The sequence below is a fragment of the Lichenostomus cassidix genome, chromosome 3, assembly GCF_008360975.1.
Source record: "Lichenostomus cassidix isolate B80296 chromosome 3, HeHo_3.0, whole genome shotgun sequence".
Lineage (NCBI taxonomy): Eukaryota > Metazoa > Chordata > Aves > Passeriformes > Meliphagidae > Lichenostomus > Lichenostomus cassidix.
The window spans coordinates 84233132-84258574 of NC_139483.1; the positions used below are offsets into that span (position 1 = coordinate 84233132).

The 25443-nt window shown below is 36.0% G+C and overlaps 1 protein-coding gene across 10 annotated transcripts in view; it reads right to left on the bottom strand.

Annotated features, from left to right (window-relative positions):
* ADGRB3 (adhesion G protein-coupled receptor B3) overlaps positions 1 to 25443 on the bottom strand; it is a 451307-nt gene that overhangs the window by 76920 nt on the left and 348944 nt on the right. For all 10 annotated transcript variants that reach the window (XR_014851052.1, XM_085056561.1, XM_085056566.1 and 7 more), the window contains 3 exons: positions 18961 to 19087; positions 17229 to 17332; positions 14449 to 14551 (listed from right to left, as the gene is read on the bottom strand). Coding sequence is in view for 9 of the 10 variants with exons in the window: in XM_085056561.1 (XP_084912687.1) it covers positions 14449 to 14551; positions 17229 to 17332; positions 18961 to 19087 (334 nt within the window). In the remaining variant the exon portion in view is untranslated. The remainder of the gene's footprint in view (positions 1 to 14448; positions 14552 to 17228; positions 17333 to 18960; positions 19088 to 25443) is intronic.

Sequence of the window (25443 nt, forward strand, 5' to 3'; positions counted from 1 at the left end):
TAATTTCAGAGCTCTTTAGGATTTCATTCTACACAGCCCCCATTATAATCTGGGGGCATTGTGCAGTTTAGAAAGCACTGTGTGGAAAATCTGCCCCTAAATGAGAGTTGGGCGGGAATGAATCCCATATTTGGAATTAGAGAAACCAAGAGAACAGTACCTATTCTATTACTCTTTGACAAGCAGCTAGAATAAATTAAGAAGGGTATATTTGCTAGTGTATTCAAGCTACTTTGTGCTGAGCCCTTGAAACAAAGCAATTGTAAACTTACTGCTTAACTAGGCAGCAGAGGCTTTATGGCCTGTTTACATTTTGAAAAGAATGCAAAGGAGTCGAATTAGACTTCAGGATTGATTTTCACTGTTTTTCACTCTACCTAGTGATTCATACTGATGTGTGCTGGTTGTGATGGTTTTCAAGTAGTTCTGCGGTTACACTTTTCCTGCCACTTTGCAAGGCTTTACTGGCTGTAGGTACAAGTTAACACCCAGCCATGTTCAATGTTCTTCAACCAGTCCATAGTTCAACATTGATTTTAAAAGGTAGATTTTAGTAAATACAAAAACAGGAAAGTGACATGATGTTCTGAGCATCTATCTAATGTTCTAAATCTCTGACAACACAGAGATAAAAAAAGGCCTAAGATCAGCTGGAAAGTGGGTGTTTAATAAAAAATCTGTTTATTTATTTACTGAGTTCAATTTTGTCTGTTTAAAAAGTCTCATTCTGTTAACAGATTAAAAAAACACTCCACAATTTTATAAAGGTAGCTTTGATTTTGAAAAGGTATTATTAGCAATAAATTAAGAAAAGAATGCCTGGCCTACTTTAGAACATAACAGAGTACTTGAAAATATGAGTACAGTAAGGGAGATAGTGATGCTCAGCTTGCTAAAAAAATGCTATATAGTGTGATTTCGTATCACAGACAATAAAGACACAGGAACAGGACAGTTGCGTGACAGGATGGATGGTTTCCTGAAGGACCTTCAGAACAGGCTCTTAGATAATTTGGCTATTTTGCACCTGTGCATGAGGCAGTTTCTCAGTCCTACTCTGTGCCATGGGGCTGCCAGAGTGTCAATGGTGCATTAGATTGCTGCCTGGCTTATGATATAACCCCCCAGCTAGGGCTACTTAATTTTGAGGGATTCCATAATATGCAAAAATGTTATATTGTGTTATATATGTTACGTTATATATGTTATATACAACATCATTGCATACTATAATTTTATATTAAATATATAGTAATATAATCTTTGCTCCCCACTGTCTTTTAAACTATAGCTCAATAACAGAAAGAAGAACAAAACATTTCTTATGTGAAGCACTGCAATGGAGAACTGCTGGCACACAATGTATGTCCCACTGGCACACAGTAAGAGTCTTACTGAGCTATCACATCTCATAACCACACTTTATTTCTCATTTTTCTATCTGAGGCAGAGCTACTGCATTCAGTGTTTATAACTGAGCTTGCAATGTTCAGCTTATCCTTGCTGAGAAAGGGAATTTGATAATTTGAAGGCAACAACAGAACAGGGTAGCCATTACTCTAAAGAGATTATCTGTTGAGAAGATTGACAGTTGAGTGAAAAAAGTGGACAAGAAATGCAGGGGAACAAAGCAAACAGGAAGAAGCCTTTTGTAGAAGTCCATGAATTCCCAAATATTGGATTTGATCATAATGTTGCATGACAAAGAAACAAAGAACTGACATCAAACAATGCACAGGATGAGGAAAGCCAGACCAAAAGCAGAAGACTGCAAATTAAAAAAGCAAGGCAAGCAACTAATGAAGAAAGAAGGGAAAAGAACTGAAGGGTAGGAAAAGAAAGGATGACTGATGAAATCAGAAACTATATAGTGATAATTTTTCTTTCCTAATCTTTATTTTGAAAACAGGTTATTTTTTCCACATGCAGGCCTGAAAGAGAAATCTCCAGTCACTATGACCACTCCTTGCAAGGAGTAGATAAGAACATAAAGTACAGCCTTCAAAACTAGGAGCATGCCCCAGAGCAGGTGCTTGGCTCCTACCAAGACAATCTGCCTAAAAAATTCTCTCTCTTTCTTTCTGACAGCCAGTGACAGACATGATACCCTTACTCCTGCCCAACAATCATAAAATAATGGAATTGTTAAGGTTGCACCTCTCAAGTCCAACTGGCCATGTAGCACCACCACCACGCTCACCAGTTACCTGCATTTTTCACAGTAACTAGGAAATACAATAATTTTACTGTGACTTCTTTCTCTGCAGAGTCAGAAGTACCAGAGCTTTGTTTTCACAAAAAGGACTTTTCCGTGGAGCAAGGGTTGGTGTTCAAGAGGAGAGGAATGGGTTGCTGTCTTGTCTACATAGCATGTTGGTCTGCTCTTCTCCACTCAAACTCTCTGTGGCCTGGAAGGTGCTGAATATGATTAAAGACACAGTAACTGTATTGATAGTAACAAACACATTATCTTAGTTTCTAGTATTTTTCTTCCTAATTAGAAGTAATTAGCGTATATAAACATTCTTTTTCCAAAATGCTTTGAGCTCTGGTCCAATTTTGATTTTGTTTTTTTGCAAGGTAAATAATCATAAAAATATTAAGCAAAATGCAACATATCCCATAAAACTCAAAGAAACCTAGATGTTTACCATACAACTTCAGATGGAAAGCAAATGTTTCTGTATCGTTTTCAGTGTGTGTGACTTCAAATTGTTCCTAAGTAGCAAAATTATCATTGACTGAGCCCAGGCATTTTATTATATACAATTTATGACTTATTAAAATAATGCATTAGTAGCCTTTTTAAAGGAAATAAAATCCCTTCAGTTATTTTAAGTCATTAACTGCATGGCTAAGCGCATGATTAACCCCTGGCTCTATGTCCCACTGAGTCTTGTATTAAAAATTTAATGTATATGGGATGCAAACAGTTCCCATCTAAAACAATATGTACTAACAGACTATCTGCAGAAAAAAAAAATAGTGTCTCAGTGGGAGGACTTGAATTTTTATCTGGCACAGAGATATCCATGTGGAATGCATGAAAATCAGAGAACATCTTAAAGCAGTGAGTATCTTAGGGAAAGTAAAAAATTTGCTCAGCTCCTTATGACCACATGTGTGCCCTTCTAACTTGGCATTCATAACTTTTAACTTGTAAATCCCCAAGGAGGTTTTTCTGCCAGATTCCAGGTGGAGCAACAGACAGTAGTCCATGAACATGGTGGGATTCTCTGCAAGAAATGCCCATCTTGCCAGAGCTGCTAGAGATTTGAATACTGTAGCTGAATGCTGCCTCTCTTTCTTATGAGTTCCTGTGCTTTACCATCATCACAAAATTGCTCACTAGTAAAACTGAAATGCTGAAAAGTCCTACAAGTTTAGAAGGTAAAGCTGCTATCCTCTAAGCTGTCTTTATCTGAAAGCAGAAAAGGCCTGTGTAGAAGCCCCTGAATTCTGAAATGTTGGCTTTTGTCATAATACTGTTATTTGTATGCATCAGTATATAGAGTAGTCATGACCTTTCTTCTCTGCTATATGTTTCACTTGTATATCAGCTTTGAGGCCTAAATATTTAACCACTCTAATCTGCTCTGCATGCAGAGTGCTCAGTGGGTGACACTTCCAGACCAGTCGGAAACCTCTGCTAATGCAAAAAAATAAATTAATTCTTTGGTTCCACTCATGTGTGACTGTAATCAATAAGAGCAAAGTTTGTCCCCTTCACAGCACTACTGCTTCTAGTACAGCTTTTCCCTGTAGGCGACACTACCCTCACTGCTGGGTGGAAACAGAGCATCTTTTTTGCTCCATTTTATCTGTCAGAGTTTCATGTCCAGCCTTCTTCATAACATCCACTGTTTTTGTGTATCAATCAACATTTCTATGGTCAAAAACCTCATTAATGCAGAGAAAACAGTCTTAGTACAGCTGAACGGGTCCTCACTCTGTTTCTACAGGACAGCTGGCAGATCTCAATGTGCTGACATTGAGAACAGAGTGCAAGGCTGATATATTTACTCAAGCTTTTTCCTATGGGAGGTGAAGTATGAAATAAGTTGAGATTCTGACCGGAGGGAAAAATAAAAATGTTTATATCCATTAATAAATCAAATGGAAAAATTGTTGATGTTGGAAATACTCCCAGAGCATTAATGGTAGGTTTATTTTTATCAACAACAACAATAATTAATAATTAATGCTGTATGTCTCTCAGATGCATCTTGGCAACTAAAACTAGCAAGTATAAATTGTTGTATTTTAAATTCTATACTTAGCAGGGATGTCTCTTACAAAATCTTCTAGACTATATCCATCTCCATCACACTCTGGATGACATGATATAGCCAAATGACCTCTGGAAAGTTTATCCTTATTCTTTGTGCTCCTCTGCAGGGAATTTCCTCACTGATGCTCTGTGTCTGCACAGATCAGATAACTCTGCCTGCAGAGCAAACCACTGCAATCGGTGCCATCTGAACACACAGTAGCATCCCTAAACCAGCTTGTACTTATAGGTTTAGAGCAGTCTTGGTAATGTTTTATTATAGCTCTATTCTCATATTTTAGAAGCTACAAAAAACAAAACCCTCCAGCAGACCATGGTGAGAGAACCAGACTGCCACAGGGGAGTATTGTGCATATGAGTCTAACAGGAAGTTTGGAGAAGAAGGAGGCTAGGGACTGCAGTGGAGGCCTACTTGTTTTGTGCATCCAAAATCATCCATTTTTTATTCCCTAGTTTTCAACACCATTTAGGAAAATTCCTTCCAGGAGTTTAAGCTTTTATAGCGCACTAACAGATTTCTGCCCATCAGTTTCTAAGGGAGACAAGTGAATCCAAGTGACCTAAACCAGTCATTCTAGATGACATATGATGACAAATATAAATATAGAGAACAGAAGGACCATGAGCTTAGATTAGCAAAATCCATGTGAGTTATTATTATTTAACACTAAGACAGTGTATCACTCACAGATACCAACGTCCAATTGCACTGAGTGTAGCATACACATATCTCGAATGGCAATTCTATAAAGTGCTCCTTTGACAAAAAAAACCTTGATTTGTTTCTTTGGCTCTGCTTTGCTTATCATACCTATCCACTGAAATATTGAAACTTCAAGGAACTGAGATCTCCAGAGGCTCCAACACATAATGAAGTCATCATGGCATAACAAGTGTCATATGAGCTATATCAATAACTTGTGTGCATGCTCCCAGCCATGGCAACTGCAAGGCAACGCAGTTTGGCTTAGTTCTGATTCATTTCAGGCTTTGCATTTGCTACTGGAAAAATGTGTGCACCAGGAATAATGACACAACTAGAAGTTTTGAACACTTCCTATTTGCAATTGGCAGAAAATTTCCTATAGTTAAAAAGATATGTCTGATTATGTAAAGGTAATGTTTAACTAGGACAGATACATTCTTTAGGTATTCATGAACTATGACTGAGTCTTCTCACTAAGGTTTGAAAACCTGTGTGTAGAATATATTTTTACTAGTGTTAGGTATTATTGTTGAATCCTCTTTCCAAAGAGAAGAATCCTTTAGAAATGAATGGAAGCAGACACTTGATCAGGTTTCAAAGACTTAAATATTTGCTTCTGCAGTGATTTTATCAGCTGTGGTTTCTGAATAACTACAAGAGACAAACTGAATCTAACAATAGTTCTTGTCTATCATTAATGCTGTCTTGATATCGAGGTCTAACTCTTACTCCTAGCAAAACCAGTTTTCTACCATTGTAGCACAACTGCAATGCCATGTCAGATCACTCAGTCCAATGAAATGTTATTACTATTCCATATTTACTTCAAAAGATAAGCAGTGCCAAAATAAGGTTTTATAGCAATAATTAAATTGCTAAGACCCAAGCCTGAATTCTGATTGACTTGACATAAGAGGATATACAGTAAAAGACATAGACTTAAAAGCCCTCTTAAATATAAGTGTACAATCTCAATGCAACTAACAACAGCTTTACAATTAATCCCATCTTTTTAAAACCCAAGTTCCAATAGCTGTACGTTCTGACACATCAGGTTTTGTTCCCCTGTATGGCTCGGCTAAGCTTGTTAAGGAAGCCATTCTTATTCTAATCTTTCACCTAACTTTAAATAGTATTTAAAGAATAATACATCCATTTAGATTTCCAACTCAAAGAAATTATTTAGCAAATATGTGATAAGTTGAAGGTGTGACTTCTCATGAAATGAAAAGCACAGAGCACAAATTAATATGCCATGCTACTAATTAGAGACAGATATGTAATCACTTACTAATGGAAAAACATTTTGTGCCAACCTTATTCATACTTCCTTCCAACTGCTGGACTACTTGTGCCAGATATATTTCAATTTTCTTCAGGAGAGAGAGAGATACTAACATGGTTTCCATCCTGTTTTTAAACCCAGAAGTCTAGTGCAAACTGAACTTTCTTGACATTACAGATATTCTATCAGTTTTAACAGCTTGAGGCCTTTTTATTACAAACATGTACACTTCCCTGCAGGGTTCTGGAATTCTCACAATTACATTCATTAAAAATGTCCATGATTATAGCCAAATACATGCTTTGCAAATTTACCTTTACAGTTTTCTTTCAACAATTATTCTGAGTACAATTTTCTATTAAATTCCACAAAATACCTACTTATTCATCCAAAATGTCAGTTTGATACGAATTTTGACAAAACCATTAGAAGAGAAAAATACTGGAGCATAGCTACTGTCAAATTTGTCAGAACCAGGCTTAATGTCTATGGAATGACTCACTGAGACTCAACAAAACAAGCATGTATGTCCATGAAAACAACAATAAAAAGGTCATGTTTCAGCAGCAGTCTAAAATTAGAGGCATTACATGCCTTTTACATTAGCACCAAGAGGATCTGTAGGTACATCATTTTGGGTCCCTGGGCAAACCTAGGAGTCCATTTATTGACAAGCTAAGCATCCCTCTCATGACAAAACCCTTCTATGATTCATTGGTTTTGGCACACAATGAACACCATTTCTTTCTCAAAAAGAAAAAGCAGGAAAGGTCAGAATTTGTGTGATCATCGTTTTCTTTCCATCTTATTCTTAGTCTTAGTCTAGAACAGTGATTTGCATACCACCTGTCCCACTTCCCATGAAATTTCACTTAACATTACCTTGAAGAAAAGATAGAAAGTAGAAATGAGAACAAAACTCTGATCAGGCCAGTCAGAGAATCAGATCAATCCCATAGTAATTTTCTGATAAAATACTGTAATTGAGTTGACTGCAAGATATAGGGCCTAAAAACTAGGAGAATAAAAGGAAAAAAAATGCAAAACTGTACAAATTAACTTCATAGTGCATGTCAAGGTTAAAGCATACCATATGTTCCTAAAAATATGCAGACACAACAGGGAGTTGTAGTGGTGTATAAATAAAATATAGTAAAATAGGTAGACAATATTTTGCACCAAATTTACACTATTGGTTAAATGATAGCCCTTTAAAAGTGATTTTGTTTTCTATTCATTCTGTTATATAGAAAGAGTAATGATGTAATAATTATTGTTGTAGGGCATAAGATTCACATTGCATTTATCTCAAAGTTGTGATTTTTGAGGTATTACTTTACCAGAAACCTATACAAAAATATCTTCCTTTGTTTCTGTATCTATTTGGGTTCATGTGACAAAGGTGTTCTATGCTTAGATTCCTAGAAAGGGTAATTCACATATGAAAATACATTGGAAATTCAACTTTCATATTAGAATGAAAATAACCAAGTAACTTAATGTTGGTTTTGGTGGTGTTGTTATTATTAATTAAGCCCTTTAGTCTTGTGATGTCAATTGCCATGGTAACTCCATTTTTCCATAATTCTTACTATTGTTGCATAGAAATGTTTATTGTTTCCTCTTTCTTAAAGTAAGATTATGTAAGTGAAAGACATGAACATTTAACTGTTTGTAGATTGATCTATTTCCTATTGACTACTTTCTATTTCCACTGAAATTCAACAAATAGGCAGAAAAGAGGGGTGAAAGAGGTGTGAAGCCCAAAAATAGCCACTGGAGTCATCAACAGACCATCTGAAATGATTCAAACAGGTGTTTGTTAGAGAATTAGCTATTTTCCTTAGGGCTGTGGGGGTGAATGCTAGAGGAGAAAAAACTATGCTAAACAGGCCATGAAGATCTAGGAGGAAAAACCACACAATTTTGGGAAGAGTAGGATGGCAGAGAGCTACTTCAGGAAAGCCTGAGCTAACAGAATCTAAGAGCAATTTGTCAGTGCTTATAGAGAGGCCACTGACAGGATGAAGCCAGGATCTTCACAGGGATGTGTAGTGGGATGACAAGGGACAGTGGGCATAAAAAGAAAAAAAAGGAGGTCCATACCAGATATATGGAAAAACAGTCAAGCAGGTGATCATTTCCCGAGGAAGATGTACAGTGTGCACACCTGGAGGTTTTCAAGACTTGACTGTTATATAAAGCCCTGAGCAACCCATTTTGACCTAACAGCTGACCCTACCTTGAGAATGAGGTTGGACAGATTTTCCAACCTGATCAATTCTGTGATTCTAAAATAGTTCAAAGAGCTTTTTAAAAGGTTTTGGGGATCGGAGACAGAGAACACATGCTCCTAATAGCTAACCAATTTCTTTCCTGTAACCTGCTTACAATCAAAATGTCTGTTTTGTTTAGACATAGAAAACTGAATTATAAAGTTGATGTATTTTGAGAAACAGTCTGACAGGCACTTTTGAGAAGAATGTTACCTTCTCCTTCGAGGCAGGTAACAGTAACATGACTGACAATGTTTAGTGATCTTGGGTAAGAAAGATCTGCTCCCAGAGGTTCTCTTGAGAGTCTAAAAGCAGGTAGTTAATTCAGCTGATGTTAACAGGTTTTGTCAGAATTTGGCATGGTAAAACAGCGTTGCTTAAACAGACCTACTTCTGTAATAGTTATTCAGTTGAGTTGGCTTTTCTCCCTTTGGTTGTTTCTGAGTTTCTAAACACACAGCAGACAGATGTGTGTGGTGCAGTACACTCTGACTCCTGACCTATTTACTGATGTGTTTCTGGGATGGATGACCCATACCAGAGACTCTCTGGGTCAGCTGTTCAAAAAGCTATTACACAAAGAAAAAGATGACTATCAGCAGAGTATGTTAGTTTGGAAGTTGGATACTGACAAAATTGGCAGAATATATTTTCCTGGGCTTCAGCTGCTTAAAGGGAGGGTATTCCCTTGAAGTTCTACAGAAAGACTTGAAATATGGAGTGCTACTGCTTGACATACTGAATTCCCTACTTCCTCATTGATTTTCTAACACAACCTTAATGCTGTGTTAGCATCATTTCTCTGTTCATTCCATCTGCTCTGAGGTCTCCCCCGCTGTTTCCTAGGAGATATATTGCCACGATGCCTGCATCTGTAAGTCAGTGGCAGATATGGGGCAAGAGGCGTGTGGTTAGAGGCAGCATTAGTATCACCTGAACATTTGCAGGTTTCTCAGGGGATCCCACCACCCACCGTCTCTCAAAACCTGAGGGAGCTCTAGTTTCACAGTCAGCTACTTCAGAGTGCCATGGGAAGGGGATGCTGTGGCTTCTCAGCTTCTTTCCACTTCTACTTGTGTTTCTTTCAACCTAACACCTCTATTAAAAAAATGCTAAAAGTAGGTTATTTTTGTCCAGTCAGCCTATTTGGTGAACATTCTAATCTTATTATTGACACATTTTTATGGGGTTTTGCTTGTTTACAATGTCAGGCTACTGACAGTTTATTTTATGGCAATCACGACAGGCCTTTTTCATACACTTTTGAAGTATGGTCTAAGGGATGAATTTCAAAATATAATAGTAAGCATAATAAACTGAATATTGCAATTAAACATGGATGACACAGAATATCAGGGCTAATAAATCTTGCCTTAACATCTTCCTTATTCTTTCCATGGCAGGCACACAGAAACCCGACCATGGCTAACAGAATGTACTGAGTTTTATGGCATTTTATAAATATGTTTTAAAAATATTAAAAAATATGACACTTTCTCACACGTGACCCAAACTTCAACAATGAACCCTTAATTATAGTCAGAATTGGATCATATAGAAAATAATTAACTTTTTCTCATATGTATAGGGAATTCTATGGTTTATTTCACATTGTATTTATCTTTGTTTACTTCACAGGAAAAAATAGATATAAAGGAATTGTTTATATCAAACAGCAAATGTGGTTTTGTTTGGGAAAAAATGTGAAAAAACCAGGATATTTTCTGGATGTATACAAAAGGAAAGAGAATTTATGAAAAAAGATCCACATAATATTAATCAATAACTTATGGGGGGTAGAGAATCTACTCATTAAATGGGATCACAAGCACAGTAAAAGTTTATAGCTTAAGCGTTAAAGGTCCACATATAGAAGAAATACAGCCATTTTTCTTGATGGCAAGAAGAACATTAGGACACATAATATAGGAAGAGTTATGATACAGTGAAAGCCACAAATCACTGATAGATATTTCCTAAAAATACCTGTCATTCTCTTCAAAGTAAATATTTAATGCCTTTGTAGATAGTAGGGACATCTCACAAATAACAGATATTTGAGCAATTAGGTTATAAATGAGAAGTTTTACCCTGCCTTAATTCAGGAGACCTGATTTCAGAGTTAAAACTTAATCAGTTGTTAAAGTCTAGCAATTTCATGTTGTCAAGTTTAAATATGACTATGTGACTAACATTTAACACCGGAAAGAAAACAAGAGACAGAAAGAAATACTAAAGTAAATTAATATGCTTCTCATGCATAGTATAACACCAACTATATTTAAACTAGGTACATAATTAATTTTATAATATTTTTGTAATTTCAGCCTTCAGTGACTTGTATTTCAAAAGAGGATCTGACAAAACAGAAATCTTTTACACAGTCTGAAACGTTAAGAAAGCTTTGAATAAAGTTTTGTGTTTTGAAAGGTTTGGGGAAACATAATGAAAAAAGCAGAACATTTCTCAGCTGTGTCCTTAAACAAAATGCACAACATGTTTTTCTAAGAAGGAGCAAAGGGGCAAAGCTTTTCTGTTGACAAAAGCTGTTTTGCCATCCCAATCCAAATATTCCAAGAGAAACTCCCCTCCATGATTTCCATCATGAACTACTCTAAAACAAGCTGAAAAGATCCATGACCTAGACCTCTATTCTACTGTTTGTACCCTTGGGTTACTGAAAACGGACCAAAAATCACTTTTAAACAGGTAATACTAGAAATGGAAAATCTGTTGTAGTTTGAAAGAATGTAAATTCCTTCTATATGTCCTCAGCAAATATTTTGTCCACTTCTGCCCATGGGAGGTGATCTTTTTTTACTGAAAAAAGAGAGAACTTATTTGAACCAAAGGGAATGTAATATTCAAACTCACTTAGCTTTCACTAAAAGAAGCTTTTGAAAAACATTGATGATATACTCAGCCTTCAAAGAGCAGAGCTAAACCTAACTGACTAGAATATCTATGATTTATTTAGAATAGAAAGAAAATAACAAAAATCTGCACTTATCTAGACCAAGACACTCAGTATTTTTTTCTTTGTCATAGATGTCAATGGGTGTACTAAAATGAGCCACAGAAATTTCCTGGAGATTAAATAGCATTGAAGTGAATAAAAGTCGTTGGTGAAGTGTTTAATACAGATAAAGGAAACCACAAACTGCACACAAATCAACAATATGCTGTTTGCTATAAGTACGTCTTTGGTATTCTTAATTTACATACTGTTCAACTTTAAACTGGAATTCAGCTTTGACAACATTTCCAAGGACCTGCTCCAAAAGGAAATGACACAAATATAGAGCTACAGACACTTTAAACTCAGAGCAAAACTTAAGCATAGAAAAAAGGGATATGCTTCAGCACTGTGAATATTAACATCATCATGTGGATGTTAATTAGGCTCTCCAATAACACAAGAGTAGTATAAACAAAAGAATGAGAATGGAACAGAGTAAACAAACTCAAACTTGGCATATTATGTTTCTCAAATGTTCTCCAATACACTTAAAAAAAGAGCTCATCATCTTGCCATAAAACTCTACTTCAGCCTTTATTCAGCAAATAATTTTTGCTGATTTGAATATTATAGTCTTAATAAAATATTCCCAAGATTTCTCCCCAAATTAATAAACACTAAAAATTCATATGGTTTCACTTCTAGTAAATAATAAAATCTCGGAAAAAAGTGTAAAATGTTTTTAATCTTAAATCATAGGTCAGGACCTGATTTTCTTTCTAAAGTTTCCATTAACAGATTTAGTTTTCCAGCTCTGCAAAATGAAGACATAATTTTTCCTACAGATGCCAGTATTGCAATCTAGCTGTATGGACAAAAAATCCCACCCTGGCTTCTTGGGGTCATATATGATCTTGAAAATGAAAAAAAATCATGCCTTAAATCAAACACATCTGATGCCTAAATATATCCCTACTTACAAACACCGTGAAGTCATATCCAGATCTGATTGCTTTAATTTGGATAAATTTTAACTAAACAGTGGCTTTAGCTGGCCATTTTTTTGGTGGTGCATTCACAGGCCAGCCTCTTGAAGCTAAAGTAGATTCAACTATCAGTCAACATTGTGATAAAAATAATTTTGGTTTGTAATGAGGAATGCCTTGCTGCACATAAAAAATGTATTTTGCCTTTGATCCATTAGAGGTGCTCCCTGGCTAGAAGTTCCTGGTTGGTAGGTGAATCAAAAGCAAGATGTGGACTCAAAAAGAAGACTAATGCAGCAAGAAGTGGTATTTTGCAGTAATTGTTTCAGACGGTACATTAAAAATACAAACTTTATGATGTGTTTTTTTCTATTATTTTCTTTGAAATCTGAATTTTTGGGTCTGTTGGTCTCAGAAATATGTCAGTGTGATATCTCTGTACTTTGAGGAGCTCAGGAAGTAGAAGTGAGGAAGCTCAAGGAGATTAATAGAAAGGAACTCGATTAAGGGTGGGTTTTAGTTCAGAGTTTCCTGAGTCAAGCATCAGAGAAAGGCTGCTAGCATACCTAGGAAATGTATTATCCAACACAGTTATTCTGAAGCCCTCAGACTCTGATTCTACAGTGGCAATGTACTTAGGAACTTGCAGCTACTGAACCATATCTATTCTTGAAATGCGTAATAAAATAGTTTATATGACTATGCATGCTAGTGCTGAAACTCTAGGGAGGATTAATCTTCTGTACTCTGGTACTCTGAAGTTCCTGGGACATTGCTTTTTCCCCCCATGAATAAAATATGTAAGAGTTACATGGGTTTCTTCTGGAAATCTATATTTTGTTTATTTGTACCTCTACACACCTTCAAGACTTGAAAAGCATATTAATATCCTAATTTCAATAATTATGTTACATTATCTGCTGGAAATAACTATGCTTGGTTTGGATATATTTTACAAAGTACATCTATGTGACTTGCATTGAATTTATGAGACTTCTGGCAGCTAAACCGCTAAGTACATATTTGAAAAGAAATGATTAATTACAGGTGTGTTGTAGAAACATCAGTTCCCTTATAGCAGATGATGAACATTCTTTCATTTGATATTAGAAAAATTAAGATGAGCGGTGCATTAAGTAGTTTAACACAGAGGGAAAAAGAACTACTCTGCAAACACTTGCTTACTCCTAAACTTAACAGCATTCTATCACATATTGCCCAGTCAACCAACTACATACTGTTTTCTATTCCAAGCAATCACGTAGTGATGGTTAATTTTAAGCAATCACTTATTGCCACTTGTGCAAGTTGCCTAGCATTACCAGGCATTGGGTGACTCCTCAAAACAGTGGCAAGCCTGCAGTTCTACAGGAGAGGCACAAATGACAATGATGTTCAGAGAGCAGATTATTAATAAATCAGCAATACATCACTAAGTAAGGTATGCAGGGTTATTACTTTCTTATAGCTACATCAGTTAGAGATCTAACTGTTCTACAGCTTGTCATGATGTCTGTTTCTGCACATTTTCAACAATCATGCTCTAACTTCTAAGCAATTTCTACTTGCCTTTCGAGTACCAGTGTGTTAATAAAAAGACAAAAACACTGTAGCACAATCCTATTACAACTATTATAATGAAGCAGAATTTGTGCTTTTGATGTTGAGCCTTTGAACTTTTTTGCTTTGAAATTTAGTTATAAAACACACAAGTCTACCACACAGAGCACAGCTTATCTAGAGGGAACAATACCAAAAGGGATTTTTGGAAGGGAAAAAAAGACTATGAAAGACGATAAATATTTTCCCTTGTCTCTTAATATTTTACCAAAACCACCGAATCCTATGAGTATAGGACTAAATGGATGTAATTATTTTAAGCTAAACACGAATAAAACAATGATATTAATCTTTAATGGAAAATTTAATATAATCCATCTCATACCTTGTTATGTGTCTGAGTTTGTCCAACCAGGATAAGGATATTTGATGAGATAATGGACAGGCAGAAATTGATTAGAATTATGGACCTCTCAGATCTGATGTACCTGTTCAAGTAAACAAAGAGAGGGTACAACTTTTCTAAAAGGAAAACAACTAGTAAGCCAAACAAAGCTTTGATTTAGTTCTTGAATTAAATATTGGAGATACTCTGAAAGAGTGGTGATTCCTTTCATGTGCTCAGAAAGAGTATTAGAGAGCTATCAGAATACAAACATCAGAACTATGATATTCTGATAGATATTCCACAATTTCCTCTTAGAATCTAGGTATATTTAAAAAAAATTATCTACCAATGATTCTTTTGAAAACTGCTGGCAACATTCTTCTAGCACCACACTGATAATAATGGGCTTACATGCATTCATGTCAGGAACTTCTTATGCTCTCTGCTTGTCCCTGGGAATATCCACAGCTGGCACAGACCACTCATAATTACTAACTTCAGCAAAAATATGGGGATTTACATAAACAGAAGATTTGGTCCATGATGCATAAATAAGATGCAGGTTGGTGGATGATATTATGGCAATGAATTTTGAAACACATTATTGGGATAACATTAATTTTGATGTTTCAATAGTACCATAATATCTTCATAAGACTGAATACCAAGAAATAGCCAAACGTATACAGAAAGATTAAATTATAGCAGCAATCATCACAGTTACTCTTGCAAACTTCTTATATTCATTTTCCAAATATGTTTAAGATGAAAAAGTCAGATAGTCTAATCACATATTTCCTTTCAAGATTCAAGGGTTCACATTTTTCTGTATACACCCTTTTATATGCTACAGGACAGAAAGAGAATGATTATGGTTGCAAGCAAAGTACCTTTCTGACTTGATTTTTAGAGCTGTCGACACTAAATGTTGACTACTAAAATAAATGAAAGTTAAGGGTGCCCAGTTACTCGTAAGACCATGCCATATCTCTATATATTCTATGGCCTCTACTATATGCTTTTCACTGGAGTTCAGTTAATATTGATGTCTCCTCCTGAGCTGTACTCCCACAGTTGACTCTGAGGAAGTAATAAAAAAGGCCGTTGAACCCACAAGAAATGCTGAACTTCGGACATGAAATTAATTGTAGTCCTTTTTGCTCGCATATTGAGTGATACAGCATTATATTTTTTAGATAGATGGAGCAACCCTGATACCACAATCCACATTCTTCCTTAAAATATAGCAACATTCTTAAGGCTAGTTCTATGTACTCGCAAACAAATACAGAAAGTCCAGTGCCTTTGTTCACACAGACAGCATGATGCTACTTTCTAACTTGTTAACTTTTGATTCACCTGAGCCAATTCCCAACACTGAGCATCCATGGACTACAAAGGGCATTAGTGATTGAGTAAATACAGTGCAAGCAGGAGCTCACAGCACTGACTTAAGCCATAATAAACAACATTTATGTTATGAATTTCTGCTTAGAAGTTCACAGAATCATAGAATCGCTTGGGTTGGAAGGGAACTAAAAATCATCTGGTTACAAACCCTTGCCATGGGCAGGGACACAATCCACTGGACCATTTGCTCAAAACCCCATCCAACCTGGCCTTGAACACTTCCAGGGATGGAGCATCCACAACTTCTGTGGACAACCTGTTCTTCACAATAAGGAATTTCTTTCTTACATCTAATTTAAACAATGGAGTAGACCAGCTCCACTGAGCATGACAGTATTTCTATCCAAGTGCTAAATATATCAGGGAGTGCAAAAATAACACTATAATTCTTCAGATGGGAATTATATCCTGAAATACTCTCATTCTTAGTTTTGACAGACAAGAATTGATAATTTTTACAGTATTTTATCATAACTTATATAACTAGATATTCTTAATAATTATATATATTTCCAATACTTTGAGTTTCTGTGGTACATAAGAGCGATAGAGAAATAGGTGCAAAATTTTTTTATTTCATCCCCTTGTTTCTTAGTACTTTCATAAAACTCTGTTTTTCTTTTATTATTGAAAAAAGTTAAATGAGAATCCATGTTAACTTTTTAAAAATACTTATTACCTTGCATGACTTTTCATCTTACTTTTGAGTTTCTTCTGCACTAAGACATCATGCTATTCCTCATTACTTCTCAAATTAATTTGCTCCATAAGTATTTATTGCACTTTTAAGTAAATAAAATATTTTAATAAACTTGTTGTTTATAAAAAGTTGTAAACTCAGGATGGAAAGAAGATCTGCACTGGAATGTACCACTTCACTGTTTAAGACTATTTAATTTTGTGGTCTTTATTCAAACTTATAACTGATGTGAATATACTCAAAATCACTTGACTGCACTTCCCTAAATGTGCAACTTTGATATGCTTATTTTATCACAAATAAGTTTTGTTTCAAAATGTAAATGGGAGAAAAGCAGTTAAAGGCATAGGCCAGAAGCCTCACATGAAATATATTATTTATAAGAATCCTCTTTTCATTTAGCACTATGAATACCCCACCAAAAGAGCAACATCATTCACACTGAAGAGGAGAAAGAGAAGAGTGGGCTATACTATCAGGCCAAGACAGTAAAACTCATCAATCACATCAGCAAATTTAGGCATCAAAGCATGAACTACATTCGTCTTTTTTTTTCTTTTATTTAACTTTCTAAAAAATAAATGTGGGATCTAATGCTCTCTTCAAAATGCAATTCAACTAAATATAGCAATGTATTTACATTTAGCTGTCTCAACCCATTACATACCTCCATAATGCTGCATAGACAACTGCTAGAGTGATCAAGGCCAAGCAGGAAAGACCACTGCCTACTATTAAGGTCACTGAGGGTGTGCCAGATGATTCCATGATCTGCAAGTTACAACAGACAACCATGAAGAAAAAACATCCTCCAGCAATAAAACCAACAAGTCAAATGAAAAAAAGCAAGAAAAGCAAAATTAAAAGCAGACAAACTGCCACAGATAGTTTCAGTAATATTACTTATGAAGAAATCAACTTAATTCCACAACTGATCCATACATAACTCTGAGATCGGCTTCATATATTCCTCAGAGGCTTTTGAGCTTTAAAATACCTTGTAATATTTGCACGATACTTTGGGAAATAAACTAGTAATATTACAATGTAACAGGAGACTACAATGTTAGCACAAGTTTAAACAACTTTCCAGTTAACATTAATTAAAAGATGTATTTCTCTTCAGAAATAGCAATATTTAGAATTGTGCATTAAACAAACAGCTTGGTTTCACTCTAATATATTAAAGATCATCCAGTAATTTGACCCAGAATTTGATTCATGCTTGTTGCAGAATGTCCAAACTTTCTGACTTCTAATAACTTTGACTTCAATCCACTATTCTCACATGCTTAATTTCCTTGGGCCTATGACTGCCTAGAAGGAATGGCAGGATATCTATGGCAACAGTATCATAAGCCTTCCATTAAAAACTCTACAAATTTAGAATTATTTCATTTTTTGAAAAGAATAATGAAAATAAAAAATGAAAATAAATGAATGACCTTGAAAAGAAACTAGTTTTCCCTGCTGTAAGGAAAATTATTATCTTCAGATACCAGGTCAGTTTTTTCCTCTCTATGTATATGTGCTCATGTTCTGAAATACACATGAATATTGCTAATACATATAGAAAAAATAGATCTTAAAGTTTTAAGGATATCATGCATGGTTTACCAAAATGATTGTTAAGCTTCAGGGATGTATTGTAAATTACATTTATCAAGATAGCTTTTGTCACACAAATAGGATATAAGGCACATGTACTTTTAGGCCAGATCTCAGGCAGAAAGTAGTATTTTATTTAAACCACTTTTTTTCCAAACAGATTTACTTTGCTGTTAAGAAGAATCTGCTCATATGTTTCCAAAATCAGGAAAATGAAATCATGCTTTAGCAGGATAACTTCACAAATATTTGCTTTTCAGCTATTTTTACATTCAATAATACTGGGAGTGTCTGCTTATACACTTAATGTTCCTTCTTTCTCATGAAAACTTGATTATTTTTCTTACATCATATCAACAGACTACATAGAAAATCTGTGCTGAAAATGCCCAATGCAGATCTGCAATCTGTTTAACTACAGTATCTAAGGGGTTTCCTACCAAGAGCAATAATAGAGACCTGTACGTTCCCTTAATTGTTCAATACAAAAGTTTTCTACACATTTGCACCCCAATTACAAGGCTTTCTCTAAAAAAAAATTATAGAGTTCGAAAGCATGCTAATTTCACTAGGATTTAGTTATATCACAGAATCTGGAATTCATTTATCTGAGACACTGTAGACACCAGGAGACTAATATTTGACTACCTGCAATATTTAACAATTCCTCAATGCAACGCCTGCAATATACCTGAGAGGAAAGCTGGACCAGCTCCCCCCTCCCCCCGCAGTCCCCCCGCATTCCCTTTTGCATTAAAACCGGATTTTTTTCCCCCTTCTTTGTTACTTACTATTTCTCTAGGCTGCTGAGCCAAAATGGCGAAGGTAGAGAGACGATCACATAAGCATTTCGTATGGGATGCATCGGTAAGCACAGTTTTACATCCCTGGGTGGACCAGGTTCCCAAAGAGTCGTTCCTGCAAAGGAGAGAGAGAGGAGGGGGTGGGGGAAATGGGGGTAATTACGCCTGACGGCCGTAAGGTTCCGCGAGGAGACAATGCAACGAGGAGCGCGCCGCGGAGTTGCCGGACAGCGGCGCGGACTTGTGGGGCAGGGCGGGCAGGGCGCGGAGCTGTCCGGGCGGCGGTGCTGAGCGCCGGGCGCTGCTGCGCGGAACCCCGCCAGCCGTGGCAGCAGCCGCCCCCTGCGCTGCCAGCCACCTCCGAGCCTCACCAGAGCACTGCGAAAAACTCATCGGGGGAAGAGGGGGAGGCTTTTCCTCTCTCACTCTCTCTCTCTCTCTCTCTCTCTTTTTTTTTTTTTCCCCTTCTCGTTTCCTACCGGCTCAGTTTCTGGCCTTTTGTGAGAAATATGATGTTCGGTAGTTGCAGTGCCTTTTTTGGTCCCTTTCTTTTGCCGCCCCCCCACCCCCCCTTTTCGTGTGTGTGGCTAGGTTAAAAGCATGTGGTTCTCAAACGTCTGTCTGGGTTATGCCAGTTGGACCGGGAGATGCTGGATCTTCTGTTCTGATTGCTATTTTTGATGAGGATTTGGGGTTTTTTTTTTTGGTTGTTGTTTTTAGCTATCAGCCTTAGAAATTTCACCCTGGAAACGGCAGCATCAGATGCCTCCAACTCTTGCCTTAGCTCCAGCAGAGGGGTGGATTTCAGTACAGCAGCACACATCACCAAAGAGACACACGAGTTCGCCCTCCAGACATCACTCAGTCAACTCGCCTTTCCCCGGCTCCCTCCCCCTTCTCGATTCTTTTTCTTGGGGTGGCAGCACCAAGCTAACCCCAAGCCAAAGCAAACGTTTGCTGGCACCTTTCACCAACCACCCCTAAACAAAACAAGATGATTAACACAGCCCCCGAATTCAATTAGACATTCAATATGCTAATGCGAGGTCTGAAACCCACCCCAGCAGAACAATAAAAATGGTATCAACCCACGTTTTCTTTGTGCAAGCAAGAAGAAGGAGAGGGAGAGACAAAAAATCATTTCTCCTTTTTCCTGAACTGCAGTGGGGAGGGAAATAATGTCTACAGGAAAAAGGGGTTGGTTTCAACTACAGCAAACATATTATCATTACATGTGTTATATTTAGAGAACAACTAGGTTTCTTTCATCTTTTTTTCCCCTCCTTTCATGTCCAAGAAGCAACTGCAGAGACTCTGCTGCCAGCAGCAGCATGTGTGCTGTCAATTCCTGTCCATTTCACCTCAGGTCACTAAATGACTTAAAAAAAAAAGAAAAATAAAGGTCGAAGAAACAAAGTGGGGGAATAATAATTTCCAGTCCCTGTGACCACCCTTGTGTCACCTCTCCTGCCTTGACAACACACCTCTGTAAGTGATTCTATATGCCAGGGCCCTCATGCAAAGGCAATTTGTTATCCCAAGCCTGCTCTCAGTGTGCAACTCAACCCAGGCCACCTCAGCATTTTGTGCCACTAGTTTTTGAACACACCAGATGTAACCCTTACATACTATTGTCTTCGAAACAGAATCCTATAATAAACAAAACAAACAGTGACTGAGGGGAAACAATTGAGAGAAAATCACCAATTCTTCAAGCCACTAAAGCAGTTTATTAGCTTTCCCTTGCAAATTGTGTCTTTCAGAGAGCCACAGGCTAAATCAACATCCCCTTTGAAAAATATAGTTACATATTTTAAATTCAGAAGCATTATCTTCTGGAAAACTTGAAGAATTTATTTTATTAGCTTTCCTGTCTCTTCTCTTATTGTGACACACAGTTAGGGCCAAATGAAATGCGTTTATCTTTGCTGATTAAATATTGAGGATTGATAGCTTAAGAGAAATTGACATATTTGAAAACAAAAGGATGGTATTATTCATCCTGAGAATAAGATTTAATAAATTGAATTCAGTCTATGCTGAAAAGCACTGGATACACAATACATCCAGTTAGCACTAAATCCTTGCAGATGGTGTCCAATGCACAAGAGTTAGACAAATTCTAATTATAAAATCACAAACACCAGTTTAGTTTAAAACAAAGAATCTGTTAAAACTGCAATTATATTTAAATTACTATAAATCAGGGGCAGTCCAGCAGGTTTAGAGTGCCTCATTCAGCTCTTCAAGTCACTAGAAATACAAATTTCCAGTCACAGAGTAGATGAGCTACAAATACACTACAAATTTTGCAAAACTTCTTCAATACAACTGAAATTTTTTGTAGAATGTCCAAAAGCAGTCTGAAATGACCAAAGCAGTCTGATTGGATTCAAAAATAAGACACCAATTGACATGGCAGGAGCAGAGTCAGTCCAATATGGACAGGTTTTATATTTTATTATTTATTTTTTTCAGTGATTTAATTTTTTCAATTTTTTGCTTAACAGCATTATGTTTGTATATGTTGCAGATGAAAATTCAGTCATTAAATAAGCTCCTTCTCTCTATTCTAACCAGTGCAGTTAATAAGAAAAAAATGCCTCATTAATAAATATGTTTGAAGCCTGTTGAAATTACAGCTAACAGAAGCTGCACAGAATGTTACACTAAGTCCATGAAGGAGATGGAGTAATAATCAGGACCAGAAGAAAAGTGTAACTGAAATGTGTTGCATGATGGTTATGCCAGCAGAACGGCAAATGCATGATTACTAATTCACTCAGAGATGCTGGTAATTTTGATTTGTTGAAATAAAGCAACAATTTGGTTTTACGTATAAAGTAAATAAGGAATGGATATATGGAATTAAAATGGATATATTGCATTTAGTATATCTCAATGCAACACTTTTTATGAAGTCCTCCATTTATGATCTATCCCTCTTACAATGCAGATGTTCTGGTCTAATCAGAACCTATCCCATACTTAGAAGTTTCATTCCTTTTTGGTGTGCTTTTCTTTGACTATGTGTCTAACATTTAGGGTTATCATACGAATATGCAAAAGGGCACCTATTATTCCTGTGGATCTTTCCTGTTATGCAGAAAATTATAAAGGAGTGACAGGTACTATTAACACATGTTCTATTTATATCAAGGGAAACTATTGAATTGAAAATATGTAGCAAATATAGATGTAGGTTCATGCCCATTATTGGCAATTTTTGCACTCTTCTACTGAACCACAGATGATTTAATCAACCTGGCAGAATTCCCATGATAAAATCAAAGGAATTCCCAAGAAGCATAGATTTACCACTGCAGATCTTGTGTCATCCTGCAGTTGAGGCAGGGAAAAAAAGCAGAGGGATCAGGGAAGTAGGTGGAAAAAGCCTAAATAGGATTTAATTTGGGCCTATGGATCTGTGGCTAATATGGCATATGCACCAAAAATACCCTCAGCTCCAATATTTACCTGTAAGTATGCCCTTCTCCAAGTAGTCTTACAGCTAGTGGAATGTTGGAGTGTCCCTTTCAGAGTTTAAGGTGAAAGTCTTAGCTCTATGCAACAAAAATTACGGCCAAATGATGTACAGAAAATTATTTTAATTGTGTATGATATAGAAGGAAAAATGTGAGGTTTACTCTTTGAAAATGTATTATGCAATATTGCATAATTATGCTCACTATTGAAAACAATGATATAACTACCTCAGATATCAGAATGGAAATGTGGTTTAGAGGACAGGAGAATCTTTGTAAAACAAAAAAATTGACTCACAGACACAACTGCCTATCTGACAGACTGACAATCACCCACAATTTGATACTCTAGCAACTGTTTCCCTTATTTTGCATTATTTGTCTTGGTCTCATGATATGGTTAGCCACTTACTATTGATTTCTTTATAATTAATAACATATATCCCTCACTAATTGCATTTTTTTACTTTAACTTCCTTATATAAAAAAAATCAGTTATGATTTTATTATCAAAGCCACTCACCTTATAAAGGACTTCATACCATGCACTGTCTTCTCTATTAATTTATTTTGAAGAAATATTTTTCAAATGACAGATTTTAAAATTTTTAATGGAGATTCTGTGAGACAAAGGAAGCTAACGACACTTAAGCTAACACTTTTTCCCAGACTAGCAACTAAGTTTTGGTTGTCATGAGCAAAGAGTTAACACCTTGCTATACATCTGTGATGGTAGCCTCTTTGAGTCATAGTTGATAACTGTGGTTAAATAAGAATAAAATAGCTTTTTGACCATTAAGTTATATTTCTTAAATACCAGCAAGAAGTTGTTATTTAAGTATTTAATTACAGCTTTGTAGAAAGCAAACTACACAGAAGTTAAGAAATTATATTTTTTCTGCTGAGATGATGTTAATTCTTCTTAATTCTTGTAAAAAAGCTTTTTGACCATTAAGTTATATTTCTTAAATACCAGCAAGAAGTTATTCAAGTATTTAATTACAGTTTTGTAGAAAGCAAACTACACAGAAGTTAAGAAATTTTATTATTTCTGCTGAGATTATGTTAATTCTTCTTAATTCTTGTGTACGTACATTTCTAAACTTTTTTTTTCCTGTTCAGCTAGGGGCTGTTTTCCATTTAGGACAGACTTTGGTATTCCAACTCCATTCTCAGTAAATGATAAGAAGCACACAGAAAATGCAGACATCAGATTTTTTTTAGCCTAGCAAAAGGCAAGAAAGAAGCTCATGGCCCTTATGAATAGCAGGTTATATATATCACTGTGCCTGTTCAGATACGCTAGCTGGCACATTAGTGAAGATAAAGTCCTTCCAACACCTGCTTGCTTCTTTACACCTGGACCTAAAATCCCAGGGAAATCACACGGAAGGCTCAATGCAGGAGACTTCTTTCAGCTGAGCATGTTTATATATCTGAGACATGACCTAACTCTTAGCACGCATAATTTCTTCTGTGATCAGTCTTATTCCTATCAGCAATATATGGCAACATCTGTTTTATTTATACAATTTACCTTAAAGAAAAAAAAAGACAAAGAAAATGTGGATATTAACGCACTTTCCTTAATAATGTCACACATAAAACTACAGTTTAAGAAAGTATTGTTTACCCTGAAACGGTTATTTCGATTAACATTAGGTCATTATGACATAGGGCATTCTTTCCCCTCCCACAATTAGAAAAAATAATGCAGGAAATTGTGGAAACGAAAGGAAATAAAATGGACAAAACCAACTTCCTTATGACTACATGTCTAAAATACTGCAAATGTCCCAAAAAGAATGTCTGAATTTGTGTGGTATCAGAAGAACAAACTGGGTGATGAATATCTTGCAATTGGATCTCCAACCAGAATACTATAGGGAGTTCATTTTCCTGAACACTAAGGCCACTTTTCCAATTCAGACATTGAATTGTTTAATTGTCCTCAAAGACATACTTGTGAATTTCTTTTTTTGTCAAAGAAAATAGAAATCTTTGAAAAATTAATTTTCTCACTGGCCTTAAATTAAAAATAAATCCTATATGGATAATTGTTTTGTTAAACAAATGTACATCTGGGCTGGAAACCAAGTTTTATTTTAATATGATTTAAACTAGGTGAGATATTAAACCCCAAAAAGTAGAATATGTAACAGAGCCACTGTAGTTACAAACATACATTGGTAGATTAACTTTCTAATAATGTGCAGCTTACAGAAAGCTCCATGGGAAAGGATCAAAAATTGCCTTGGTTATCTGTTTGGCTACTATAAACAAAAGATTCATCAAAGGGGAGTTATGGAAGTGAGTGCTAATGCTTGCAGTAACATTTTATTAATTCCTATATTTCTCTGTCCATACAGTTTAGGGCATGATCTAGCACACCGCGTGTTTGAATTGTGCTGTAATCAACAGTGGCCCTTCTATTAGCATACTGCAAGAGAATCAATGTGTAAAATGAAAAGAAATTCTAAATAAATTGTATGACAAAGCTAAGATGAAACTAATACTATAAGTTTCCTGCCTCCTATTGCATAGTTCTTGATTACTGGTCCTCTGTATACTACTGTTACTACACAGACTTATCATTATTAGCTTTATGAGATTCATTCATGTTTTTACACAACACTGGATAAACAATCCTTCAGCTCTATTTCTGTATCTTAACAAGTCTAGTGGATTGCATTTGAACAAGAGCATTTTCCCCTCTGTCTCAAAATTATAGAGAAAATCTCCTAAGAAGATGAATATCAGTGCATTAAAAATCTAGAAGGAAACCAATCACTTTTTGGAGCTTTATCCCTGTCTGTAGATGGCCCAGAGAAAGCACAGTTGAAGTCCTGGGCATTACCCCTGTGTACACCATTATGAAAGAATGTTGGTATCTACTTAGAATTTCTGAAAAGTACGTCTTCTTTCCTCATGGACCTCCAGAACGACTGGAGCAGACAAGAAGCCTCACTTCCCTTCTGGGTTATCT